This window comes from Podarcis melisellensis, assembly GCF_964234715.1.
Source record: "Podarcis melisellensis genome assembly, chromosome: 14".
In the NCBI taxonomy this organism is placed as follows: domain Eukaryota; kingdom Metazoa; phylum Chordata; class Lepidosauria; order Squamata; family Lacertidae; genus Podarcis; species Podarcis melisellensis.
Genome location: NC_138546.1, coordinates 6361762 through 6375553, shown reverse-complemented (window position 1 = coordinate 6375553; position 13792 = coordinate 6361762). Strand labels below are relative to the sequence as shown.

Below are 13792 nucleotides of genomic sequence, written 5' to 3'. Positions count from 1 at the left end.
GCGTCTGTAACCTGAAGCATCTGTAACCCAAGGTACCACTGTACTGGTTTTAGCCAATGTATTCTAATGGAGAATATTTCTATTGTTTCACCCCAGAGTTTCCTGCTTATTTTGCTGAATTAAAAGTTGCAAGAATATAATCCTAGCGAGCAGTGACCAAACCGGTTGCCCTTATTAATGGAACCCAAGTCCCATAAGCCCCCGCCAATACAGCCAGTGTCTGTAGATAATGGCAGGTGGCTTGCAGCTACCTCTGGAGGGCTGCAGATTCTCCCTCCGTGATAAGGTGGCAGTGATATAATCATAGCTGTCCATTTTGAGCTTCTTGTTCAGATGCAAAGGCCTGGTGCAGAATGGAGTACCCTCCAGCCCACCCTTGATCTCTCCAATCTCCAGCTGTGGTTAAGCTTCCTCGCCTAACCAGCTATCCGGTAGCTGGAACCTGCCTGACAAGGTGTGCCATTCCTCTCCCTTTCTCCCTGCAGCATCGACAACATCCCCAACCAGCTGTTCATCAACCTGACAGACCTGCTCTACCTGGATTTGAGCGACAACAAGCTGGAGAGCCTTCCCCCCCAGATGAGGCGCTTGGTGCACCTGCAGACCTTGATTTTGAATAACAACCCTCTCCTGCATGCGCAGCTCAGGTGAGGCGGCTGGGAGCTGGGGCAGGAGAGCGAGAGCAGGTGTTCTGCAGTCTTTCCGCGGCTCATTTTGCTGTGTGTTCGAGCAAAGGAAGTGGGGTTGGAGGGGCAGGCTCTTAGCACCTTGAAGCAGTCAGGTTTCCTTTTGCGCTTTTCAAAACGCAAAGGTGCTTAGTCCTCATGGTTGGGAATGTAGATGGGAAAATGTGATCGTCAAAGCTCAGGCACACCAGGGTGTATACTTTCCACTTGCCTCGCCAGAGTGATGCATGCTCTGGTTATCTCCCACTTGGACTACTGCAATGCGCTCTACGTGGGGCTACCTTTGAAGGAGACAATAGCCCTGTCTTGCATTTAAAGAAGTGGCCCCTAGTCCTCAAAAAGCTTATGCCATAATAAGTTTTAGTTTTTTAAGGCAAGAATGGGGAACACCTGATAATCCTTCAGGGTTTCAACTTGTTATTGTCCTCTTTTCCCCTCTCTTTCAACTGAAGGCAACTCCCAGCAATGGTGGCCTTGCAGACGCTCCACCTCAGGAACACACAACGCACCCAGAGCAACCTTCCCACAAGCTTGGAAGGCTTGTCAAATCTCTCAGGTATGATTCCCAAGGAAATGTGTGAATGGACTCAGCTCCGTGCATTGAGCGGCCTGCAAAGGAGAACCCGAGGCTGCAGGTCTCTGCATGTTTCCCTGGAAGTAAGTTTCATGGAACTACCCGAAGGAGTGTCTCGACCCCCATCTGAGGACCTTCTGGCAGTTCCCTCCCTGTGAGAAGTGAGGCTACAGGGAACCAGTCAGAGGGCCTTCTCGGTGGTGGCGCCCGCCCTGTGGAACGCCCTCCCATCAGATGTCAAGGAAATAAACAACTCTCTGACTTTTAGAAGACATCTGGAGGCAGCCCTGTTTAGGGAAGTTTTTAATGTTTGATGTTTTACCGTGTTTTTAATACAGTGGTACCTCTGGATATGAACGGGATCTGTTCCGGAGCCCCGTTCGCATCCTGAAGCGAACGCAACCTGCGTCTGCGTGGGTCATGATTTGCCGTTTCTATATATGCACGTGATGTCATTTTGACCGTCTGTGCATGTGCGAGTGGTGAAACCGGAAGTAACACGTTCCATTACTTCCGGGTTGCCGTAGAGCGCAACCCAAAAACGCTCAACTTGAAGCAACTTCAACCCGAGGTATGACTGTACTTTGTTGGGAGCCACACAGAGTGGCTGGGGAAACCCAGCCAGATGGGCAGGGTACAAATATTTATTATTATTATTATTATTATTATTATTATTATTATTACTACTACTACTTGATGGGATTGTTTTTGTTAGGCATGCCTAGGGTTGCACCAAGGAAACGTATAGGTTCCTGAACTAAATTCACAGACCGGGGCCACATTCACACCAAACAATTTAAAGCACTAGGTACAGTGGTACCTCGCAAGATGAATGCCTCGCAAGACGAAAAACGCGCAAGACGAAAGAGTTTTCTGTTTTTTGAGTCGTTCCGCAAGACGAATTTCCCTATGGGCTTGCTTCGCAAGACATTTCGTCTTGCGAGTTCTTGCGAGTTTGCTTCCTTATTCTTATAGCCGCTAAGCTGCTAATAGCCGTGCTTCGCAAGACGAAAAAACCGCAAGACGAAGAGACTCACGGAACGGATTAATTTCGTCTTGCGAGGCACCACTGTATCACTTTGAGCAGGCTTTGCTTCCTGCAAAGGATTCTGGGAGCTGTCCTGTGTTAAGGGTGCAGAGAACTGCTGGGGGGCACCAGGTTGTGATGAGGCTCCTCTGGGACCCTGTAGCCCACGTTGGTTGCATCCAGAACCCACCCTTGTTGAACTCTGCCTCTGCCTCACTCTTTCCTCCTCCTCCTTCTACGCTCAGATGTGGACCTCTCCTGTAATGACCTGACCCGCGTCCCCGAGTGTCTCTACACCCTGTCCAACATACGGCGCCTCAATCTCAGCAGCAACCAAATTGGAGAGCTCTCCCTCTGCATTGACCAGTGGTGCCAGCTGGAGACCCTCAATCTGTCCAGGAACCAGCTTACCTCCTTGCCGGTAGGTGGCGTTCCCCGTCCAGGTAACTGGGACACCAGCTCTGCCATGCTACTGGTTGGCCGCAGAGGAATGGTGGGAGGAAGCAGCAGCTGGGGACCCACAAGGGAAGAAGGATCAGAGCCAGGGGGTTGGTAGCGATGGGTCAACGACAAGTGGTTAGAGGGAGACGAGGGAGAAGACTGCGTGGAGGAGTTTTCGGAAGCTGAAGGGGCAACAGGGCTTAGTGAGCTGGGAGTCTGTGGCAGCCACTTAAAACGCATAGCAGTTAAAGAAGCTGAAAAAGCAATCCGAATCCAGTGGTACCTTGGCTTAAGAACTTAATCCGTACTGGAGGTCCGTTCTTAACCTGAAACTGTTCTTAACCTGAGGTACCACTTTAGCTAATGGGGCCTCCTGCTGCCGCCGCGTGATTTCTGTTCTCATCCTGAAGCAAAGTTCTTAACCCAAGGTATAGTGGTACCTCGGGTTACATACGCTTCAGGTTACAGACTACGCTAACCCAGAAATAGTACCTCAGGTTAAGAACTTTGCTTCAGGATGAGAACAGAAATCATGCTCCTGCAGCGCGGCAGCAGCAGGAGGCCCCATTAGCTAAAGTGGTGCTTCAGGTTAAGAACAGTTTCAGGTTAAGAACTGACCTCCAGAATGAATTAAGTACTTAACCTGAGGTACCACTGTACTATTTCTGGGTTAGTGGAGTCTGTAACCTGGAGCGTTTGTAACCCGAGGTACCACTGTAATTAGATCAGGAAGACATGCTCGCCTAAACAGGTGTGTCTTCAGGAGCCGGCAGTATTGCCAATACTGATGGAGGTGTCGCATATTTTAGCAGGGAGGGCGTTCTGACTGTCACGAACTGGTTGGACACAGAGGGATGGTGGGAGGAGCCAGCTGGGGAACGCCCCCAAGGAAAGAAGGCTCAGAGCCCAGGGACTGGCGGTGGGATGACAATGAATGGTGAGAGGGAGAAGACGGGGAAGAGGTGTTGGAAGCTGAAGAGGCAAGAGGGCTTATTGAGCAGGGAGAGCCTGAGCAGGGCTGGATTAACCATTATGCAAAATAAGCCCACGCTTAGGGCATCAAGGGAAGTGGCGGCACCACATAAACTTTCCATTGCTGGATTTTTAACATCAGCGGTCATTAATGGCCAAGCATTCATTTTCTCACTTTAAGTATGTTAAAAATCCCAACGGAACAGCTATTCAGCAAGGCAGGCTGGATGCCTTATCTGTGCTAAGCACTGTATTTTTCGCTCTATAAGACGCACTTTTCCCCTCCTAAAAAGTAAGGGGAAATGTGTGTGCATCTTATAGAGCGAAAGCAGGCTTTGCAGTTATCCCAGAAGCCAGAACAGCGAGAGGGATCGCGGCGCAGCGATCCCTCTTGCTGTTCAGGCTTCTGGGATTCAGAATATTTTTTTTCTTGTTTTCCTCCCCCAAAAACTAGGTGCGTCTTACGGGCTGGTGTGTCTTATAGAGCGAAAAATATGGTATATAAGGAGGTGCATTACATAAGACAGGGGTCAGCAAACCTTTTCAGCAGGGGGCCGGTCCACTGTCCCTCAAACCTTGTGGAGGCCGGACTATATTTGGGGGCAGGGAGAGCGAATTCCTATGCCCCACAAATAACCCAGAGATGCATTTTAAATAAAAGGACACATTCTACTCATGTAAAAACACGGTGATTCCCAGACCGTCCGCGGGCCGGATTTAGAAGGTGATTAGACCGGATACAGCCCCCGGGCCTTAGTTTGCCTACCCATGACGTAAGATTAGTTTTGAGGATCTGATTTAAGATTTTGCAATTAGAAAAAGGTAGGAGAGCATTTTTCAAATATAAACGAAGTGGACGTATACAAAAATAAACATTATTTTCCATCTTGCTGTAGGTTTTGTTTCATTTTGAAAAATAAACTTTTATCTTGGGATTTACTACTGTTTATATTTTGAATTAGATATATTAGATATATATGTATAGATATATATATATGGGGGCACCAAACTCTTTTTAAGTGCCCAACTTTGCAGAAAATCAGTGTTTAAAATGAGCGAGTTAATGAATGAGTCCGCAAATGAATTCATGAGCACATCTCTCTTGCTCTGCTTGACTCTTTGCACATGTTTCCACCCTAGTCGGCCATCTGTAAGCTGACCAAGCTCAAGAAACTCTACCTGAACTCCAACAAGCTGGATTTTGATGGCATTCCTTCGGGGATCGGGAAGCTGGTCTCCCTGGAGGAATTCATGGCTGCAAACAACAACTTGGAACTGATTCCAGAAAGCCTCTGCAGGTATGCCAAGCCTGTTGGAATTCTGGCCCGTCTTGAGGTATGTGCCTATCTGTTCAGGCACCGGCTGAATTCCTCAGACCTCCCTCCGGCGACTCCCGGCAGGAATAAACATACTCGAGGTCCGTTCCGGCGATTTTCCTCAGGCTGTGAGGAAAACACACCAACTGCTTCTCCTCCTTCCTGCTCCCTGCATGTCCCCAGGGAGGGGAATCAGACACATATAGAAACGTATCTACATGTATTTATTTGTGTCTTTTAGCAGTCATACAGTAAAGATGTCTGCTCTCTTCAACAGACAGAGAGAAACCCCACACCCATGTGCATCCTGTACAGGTCATATGACAAACCCACTGAGCTAACATCCGGTGCTCAGTACAGAATGGACTGCCCCTTTGTTCCCATGGCAACAGTCACAAACTTCCTGTTTGGCTTTCCAGCCACAAGCAGCAGACTTGGCTGCTATAGCCTTTGCTTGCTGCCGCATTGCTGCTTTAGAATAACATACTCCCCCTAAAGTATCAATGCGTGCTGCGAGCAAAGCGTCATCCAGAGAAGAAAACAAACAGTTGTTATACTTATAACATTCTCCTGTTGTTTCAGTTCCACCCTTGGAACTACCCGCCACTGGTTTTACCAATGTACCTCTCTGGTTGTGTGACTTCCAAGGAATGAGTGCATCTGCATTACCTTGGTTAGCAACTCTCTGTTGTGCCTTTGTCTCTGACTCAGACACAGCTTCAATTTGACCTTGGTCGTTTACAACAGCAACAGCTAAGTTAGCAAACTCTTGTGAATACCTCTTGGGTGGTACACCCTTCGTTGCTCTCTCAGACCTACGTAAGAGGTGCTGCTCTTCTTTGCTTTCTGGTTCAGCCTTTGAACTCTCTGGAGAACCAGTACTAAGCTTTATCAGTGGTTCATCCTCCTCTTCTGAGGGTCTAGTCATTTTGTGAGATTTCCTCTCAATGACTGTGACAACTGAGCTGTCTGAGCTATCGCTGTCATCATCAGTAGTACTGAACTCAATAAGATCAAACTCATCATCATCATCATCAGAATCATCATCACCTGTGGGAAATGTTGGAACAATCACTCTCTCCTGTTCAGGAGCACTCTCTAGAAATTTTGTGAGAATCACCTTTCCAGATTCAGACAAAATTACTCTGTAGAGACCCTTTTCATAACCCACAAAAATGCCTCTGGCATTCTTTACTCCACCTGGAGCTTCTGTCCTCACATGAGACCCAAAAACCTTGAAATGGGCAACTGAAGGTTTTCTGTGGAACAGTTTCTCAAAAGGAGAACATCCCAACTCTTTTGAAAACTTTCTCAACCACGTGTAACAGAATGACATTAGCGACTCAGCCCAGTACTCATGTGGCAGATGTGAACTTAGCAATTGCGCATGCATTCCCTTTTGCAATTCTTTGTTCACCCTAACACAAACACATTTGTTCCAAGCTTCTTCAGAACTAGCAATTTTGTGTCTTATCCCTTTCTTCTTCAGGAACCTCTGGAACTCCTGTAAAAGAAAAATTGGCTTCTCATCTGTGCAAAGACAATCTATGTCAGCATCATGCATATTTTTAACCTTGTCACAAAACTCTTTAAACCTTTCTAAGGCTTCTTTCGGTCTCTCCAAAAGATAAATCCAGACAAAACCTGTAAAAGAATCAACACATATTAGGTAATACTTTGCATTGCCTCTAGATGGTGCTAAAGGACCAATCACATCAGCATACACCCGCTGAAATGCCCTGTTGACCCTCGAGGTGATCTGCTTGGCGTTCTTCTTGGCTACACCTGTAAAAGAGATCATGTTAGAATCACAAGAATTACATTCCATGTAATCACTTTGATCAAAAGTCAACAAATACAGTCCATCTTTCTCTTTGGCAGAAAGATACAACTCTCCATCTTTGTAGATCTCGCAGTTCTGATCATCATAGGACAGTTTTAGTCCCTTCTTGGCAATCTGCGAAACGCTGAGCAGATTAAACTTCAAATCTGGAACCAAGTAAACATTGCTTATAGTCAAGTTCAGACTTTTAAGATACACAGTTCCAATCCCGGTGGCTTCCAGCTCTTGACCGTTGGCTAGTTGCACCGCGAAGCTTTGCTTCTCAAACGTAGAAAATAGTCCTCTATGTCGACACATATGCTGCGTGCATCCGGTGTCTAGGATAAAGAAGTTTCCCACCTCTGGTTTGGCTTTTAGCGACATCAAAGCCTTTGCAGTCTTTGCCTTTGGCTTGGTGTGACCTTTGTCTGACGCCTCAGACTTTGCGGAGCTGGCCTTGGCTCCTCTGTTCTTACGTGGCTTCTTGCAGTACCGCTGAAGATGCCCAATCTGGTCACAATTGTAGCATCGGACAACGTTTAAAGCTACAGCGTCTCCTCCAGTAGCTTCAGCAGTGGGGGTGTTAGAACTCCATTCTTGTCTCCCCCTGTCCTTCACTTCCAGGGCGGAAAGTCTGTCATGTTCATTCAGAACCACGGCAAAGACCCTCTCCGAAGTGAGATCCGCTGCTGGGAGAGACCCCAGCTGACTGGCAACTGTTTTGTAAGTCCGATTCAGGCTGTTGATCACCATGAAGCAAAACACTTCCTCATCCAGACGGAAATTGCGTTTCACCATCTGTTGACGCAGAAATTTCATTTCCGTCAGGTGCGCTTGAACATCTCCATCAGGCGCAAGCCTCAGGTTGGTCAGCTTCTCAAAATACAGCAACGCTGAAGAACCTGCATCTCTCTGATGTGTCCGTCTCAGCGTGTCCCAAACATGTTTCGCGTGGTCTAAATCTTGTATGTGGATCAACTGCGAATCTGACACGCACAGAAGTATAGCAGTTCTGGCCTTCACATCCTGTGACTCCCAAGCACGCGTTGGTGCTGCTGGAATGGGGTTCTCAATCACCCCAAACAGTCTCTGATTCTGCAGCAGGGCCTTCATCTTAATAGACCAAGATGCATAATTGTCACTGGTCAGGAGGTCTGGAGTAGGCAGGCCTCCCCCCCTCTTGGCATCCATCTTGAGTCCTTGCATTGACTCTCAAACACAAGCCTCTAAAATCCAATAGCTGGCTTGTTTACACTCTGTGCCACCTGGCAGCTCTCAATGCTAGCTGCGTTGGAATTTTCCAAGAGCTCTTCAGACTCTGAAGACAAAACATTCCATTTTAACTTTCACTTCTCCTCTCTGAGGCATGGCCTTCGTTGCTAAGCAACAGCATTCCTTCCCTTGAACAGGATTAACCACAGGAATGTTTGGAATGCGGTTTCTCTTTTGACTGGAGCTGTTTTACCCAAACGCTGCTCCCCGTGAAGCAGAGAATAACTCAATCTGCATTCACTCCTTTAAGCCCGAAAATCTCATACCTGGGCTCCGTTGCTTGGCTTTCAGATTCTTCTGGTCAGCTTCTGGCTGCAGAGAATCAGCCTTCTCACCTCAGGCTTCCATGGAGGCCACTCCTTGATGCAGAGGTCGATGAAAACAGCAACCGGCGTCTGCTACCACTTTTGGAATTCTGGCCCGTCTTGAGGTATGTGCCTATCTGTTCAGGCACCGGCTGAATTCCTCAGACCTCCCTCCGGCGACTCCCGGCAGGAATAAACATACTCGAGGTCCGTTCCGGCGATTTTCCTCAGGCTGTGAGGAAAACACACCAACTGCTTCTCCTCCTTCCTGCTCCCTGCATGTCCCCAGGGAGGGGAATCAGACACATATAGAAACGTATCTACATGTATTTATTTGTGTCTTTTAGCAGTCATACAGTAAAGATGTCTGCTCTCTTCAACAGACAGAGAGAAACCCCACACCCATGTACATCCTGTACAGGTCATATGACAAACCCACTGAGCTAACATCCGGAGCTCAGTACAGAATGGACTGCCCCTTTGTTCCCATGGCAACAGACACAAACTTCCTGTTTGGCTTTCCAGCCACAAGCAGCAGACTTGGCTGCTATAGCCTTTGCTTGCTGCCGCATTGCTGCTTTAGAATAACAAAGCCCTCCTCCAAGTGTCCTTGAGGGAAATAATTTCCTCCCAGAGGACTAGCTGCATGGTTGGCCGTGTACACAGACATGCTTTTATATGGCTTTGGCCAATGTGCTTCCAGGCTGAGACGATTCCTGTAAATCAGCATTGTTCTGCGGCTACCTTGGAAACAATTACAGTCATGCCTTGTGTTACGTTTGCTTCATGTTGCGGCTTTTCAGGTTATGAACGTGGCAAACCTGGAAGTGTTTAATTCCGGGTTCACTGCACTCGCAGAAGCGATCTGTGCACTTTGCGCATGTGCAGAAGCGCTCTATCGCGCATGCGCAGTAGCGGTGCTCTACCTACAGACTTTTCGGGGTGCGAACGGCGTTCATAGGTAGAGGTACCACTGTAATGTCTCTTTCAACCTACCTATGAACCCAAAGCTTGTAATTCATCAACTTTGGGGCAAGCCTGTAATATTTATTTTCCTTTATTCAATTTCTGTCATGCAGCCTTCAACATATGCTTCTCTCAAGGAGCTGAGCAATAAAAGCGAAAGACCGCTACATTGGATCCCCCCCAGCAAATAACAGTTGATAAAATATAATAAATAGGAAGGGCAGTTTTGTCTGAGTCTCAGAGGCTTAAAAGGTTAAGCAGTTTTAAAGCCTGGAATGACAGCCAGTGGTGGGATAATGCTTAGAGTGTTGGACCTCAGGCCTCAAAGACCAGGGCTGAAGTCCCTCCCTCGGTCATGATTCTTGCTGGCTGATGTTCGGACAGTTAACACGCACTCTCAGGGCCTAGCCTACCTGACAGGGCTGTTGTTAGTGGAGGGAAGGGTGGGAGAACAACATACACTGCCTTGAACTCCCCGGAGGGAAGAAAGTTTAGGGTCAAGGCATCAAAGAGCTGACATGATTGGCCTTTATACAATTATGTGTGGAGTTTGGAACAAACAGGGTTAAAACTCCGTGGTGCCCTGCATCTGGGAGGGGCCGGAAGCAGGACCCTACGTCACAGGCTTTGCCTGTGAGAGTTAGTTTCAGTTCTCACTGAGAGACGCTGAGAAAGACAGCTCAACGGAGCTGTCTGTGTGCTTTTTTAAAAGCACGGAGGAATGCCTTTGGAATGGCGGAGGTTTCTGATGGAGAGACTGACTTATGACTTGTAAATAAACGCTTCTCGAGATAAGAACCGATCTGTCTTTGGATTTAATTTATCCCTTTCTCACATGGACTCAGGACCGCTGCATTTACTCTGCTAGGCCAGCTCAGAGCTTCCAGGGATACGGAGCTAAACTGGGAAGCTTGCTGGACCCAATATCAGCAAATTATGCATGGCATTGGAGAGTGGTTGGAGAGACTTTTTTGCCCCCGTAGTACTAGGGCTTGTGGACGTCCAATGGATGTCCATTCAGACCAGACCACAAAGTCCTCCTTCACATAGTGCAGAGTTAAACTGTGGAACTCACTGCCACTGGAGGCGGTGATTGCTGCCAACTTGGATTGCTTTAAAAGAGGATTGGGCAAATTCATGGAGGAGAACGCTATCGATGGCTATGAGCTGCAATGGCTAAAGCTCTGCCTCCACAGTTAAAGGCATCAATTCTCCTGGGTACCAGTTGTCAGAAACCACACGAGGGGAGAGGAATCTCGTGCTCAATCCTGCTTGGCCCCTGTGAGAACATGGTCCCATTGGCCTGACCTGACAAGCTGCCCTTATGTTATTTGCCAGATGCCAGAATTATTGCCATGTTCGGTTTTGAGTAGGGCTCCCTCCTGGGCCTACCTGGAGATGCTGGGGATTCGAACCCAGAACCGTCTGCATGCAAGGTCGATGCTGTACCACTGAACTATGGCCCTTCCCCATATGACTTAACTGGTTCAAAGGGAGACAGTAAGCATCTCTTTTTCTCTCCACAGGTGTGTCAAGCTCAGGAAGTTGGTTTTGAACAAGAACCGCTTGGTCACTTTACCTGAGGCCGTGCACTTTCTGACAGACATTGAGGTGAGGCCAGGGGGGTCCTTGCTGACAGAAGGGCCTGGGTGTTGGGATGGGGGGCGTGTAAGAAAAGGGGATCAACATCTTACCTGAAGGAGCATCTCCACTCCCATCATTCAGCCCGGACACTGAGGTCCAACACCAAGGGCCTTCTGGTGGTTCCCTTTCTGCGAGAAGCGAGGTTACAGGGAACCAGGCAGAGGGCCTTCTCGGTGGTGGCACCCGACATGTATATATAAAAAATTATTATTATTATCATATTTCATGCTGTGGGACTCCACTTGGCCCCTGATGGGCCAAAAGTGAGAAGCTAAAATCCTATATGAAGTTGATTTAACCCCTCACAGTTACACTTCCCAGTGGCTGATTAACCACTCTGAGATCTGTAGTTCTTTGAGGTTAATAGGGGTCAACTCTCAGCACCCTTAACAAACAACGTTTCCCAGAATCCTTTGGGGGAAGCCATGACTGTTTAAAGTGGTCACTAGCAGGTGTGGATGAGCTCCTGTGTTTCTCATTCCCGTAGCTGCCTTTGACTTGAATAGCCTTCCCCCCCACTCTGAATCCATCGCCCCTTCCTGCTCTTCTGTCTTGCAGATCCTGGATGTCCGTGAGAACCCCAACCTGGTGATGCCCCCCAAGCCTGTGGACAGGACCTCCGAGTGGTACAACATCGACTTCTCCCTGCAGAACCAGCTGCGACTGGCGGGGGCCTCCCCTGCTACCGTAGCAGCTGCCGGGGCAGGTGAGTTTGGTACTGCGGGTTACCCTGGCCTTGCGATTTCCCCGCCCCCAGACTTCCTAGCAAATGATAAACTGCCTTGTTTCCTACCAGTGAACTGCATCCAGTGTTAAAACTACGCAGTGTATAGACCCACTAAAATTAATAAGACCTGAGCAATTTACTGTAGGTCCGTTACCAGTTGAGAGATTTTTTTTTTTAATTGGCGGTTTGGTTTAAAAGACTAAGTTTTAAAATATACAGTCAACTCACAACTTTTTTTATATATCTAATTTTTTTATTAGTTTTTTAACATATCATTTTCAACAGTAATTAAACATACTTTTACATCTTATTCAATTTTTTTTCACTTCCATCAATCCTGTCTGAAAATGTTCCAATCTAATCTCTTGGTATGCATTTCTTATCTTCTCTATTACATTTCAAACTCATAACCAATATCTCTATCTTTTTCTACTTTGTAACACTTTGTATATTTCTCCTTACAAAACTTCTTGTAGTCCTAGCGTAATTTGTAGATTACAGTTGCTCTTCAAATAATTCATATACTTCTTCCAATCTTCTATTAATCTCTGGTCCCGCAGGTTTAGAATCCTCTCTGTCATTTTGTCCAATTCTGCATAGTCCATTAATTTCGTCTGCCATTCTTCTTTCGTCAGAATTTCTTCTTGTTTCCAACTCACAACTTTGGCACATTCAAGTTGTGCAAATTCAGCTTTACGTGCTTGTCAGAAAAAAAAGTGCTGAACTTTTAAAAAGGGGGGCATCCATGGGAGTGGGGAGTCAGTAATCCCTCCCACCATTGCACTCACCTTGGAGAGTGTTCAGAGGTGCAGAGAAAGTGTGTTTTGACTATACACGATTTTGGCTCTATGCACTACCCTGAAATATAACCCTTGTGTACATTGAGAGTTGAATATCTATCCACACATGAACTATCCAAACACTTGTTATTCAAAATTTCACTTATCCAAACACGAGAGATCAGTACCCAGACCTCACTTATACGCTCCTCAGATTCAGAGATCCAAATAGCCAGACCTGTGTGTAGTACTGTAAAGAAATAAGCAGCCTTAAATAAGCTTTATTTTTGTGTGTGTTGCTGCTCCACTGTTTTTTCCCATCATTTTGTGGCCAGGAACGCATTAGACATTTCCCCATAGGAATTAGTGGGAATCGTTGACTTGTTATGTGAACGCTCACCTGATAAACCATCTCCTGAGAACACATCGTGTTTGGAGAGCAGAAACTGCATGTATAAGCGATTCTTGTGGGAGCTTCAAAGCTACCTTCCATGCCCTAAAATTATTTGTTTCTCCCCACCCCTTTCTATTCCTAGGGAGCAGCCCAAAGGACCCCATGGCGCGAAAGATGCGCCTGCGGAGACGCAAAGACTCGTCGCAGGATGATCAGGCCAAGCAGGTGCTGAAGGGGATGTCGGACGTGGCGCAAGAGAAGAACAAGAAGATGGAGGTAGGAACACACACAGCGATGGAGAGTGACTCCAAGGTTGCAGAGCTTGGGACTCTTTAGCTTTAGAGAAAAGGAAAGGAAGAGGCGTTTGTAAAACTCTGCATGGCGTGGAGGAAGGAAATATTTTCTTCCTCTCTCTCTTAACGCAAGAAGTTTTGAGCGTCCAGTGAAGCTGAACGTTGGGAAATTCAGAACAGATAAAATAAAGAACTTCTGGGTTAATCTGGGGAACTCACTTCCACAAGAGGCTGTGATGGCCGTTTAAAGTTCAGCACGGGAAAATAAGGGCAATAGAGATTTTAAGAAAGACTGGGGAACCATTCATGTCATATTTACAGAATCAATGTAAAGAAATGGACTCACTTGCTGGGTTTGATTAAACCAAGCTTAGGCAAACTCAGCCTTCCAGATGATTTGAGACTACAATTCCCATCATCCCTGACCACTGGTCCTGCTAGCTAGGGATGCTGGGAGTTGTAGTCCCAAAACATCTGGAGGGCCGAGTTTGCCAATGCCTGGATTAAACACTTGCAATTAACAAAACAAATGTAGGAAACAGAATGTTGATGTTAAAATGATAAGAGAAGAATT

The 13792-nt window shown here is 47.0% G+C and overlaps 1 protein-coding gene across 1 annotated transcript in view; it reads left to right on the top strand.

The window, feature by feature from the left end:
* FLII (FLII actin remodeling protein) overlaps positions 1–13792 on the top strand; it is a 53156-nt gene that overhangs the window by 13363 nt on the left and 26001 nt on the right. The window contains exons 6-12 of the mRNA XM_081889077.1: positions 486–647; positions 1139–1242; positions 2533–2708; positions 4841–4998; positions 10908–10992; positions 11584–11731; positions 13068–13201. Of these exons, the coding sequence (XP_081745203.1) occupies positions 486–647; positions 1139–1242; positions 2533–2708; positions 4841–4998; positions 10908–10992; positions 11584–11731; positions 13068–13201 (967 nt within the window). The remainder of the gene's footprint in view (positions 1–485; positions 648–1138; positions 1243–2532; positions 2709–4840; positions 4999–10907; positions 10993–11583; positions 11732–13067; positions 13202–13792) is intronic.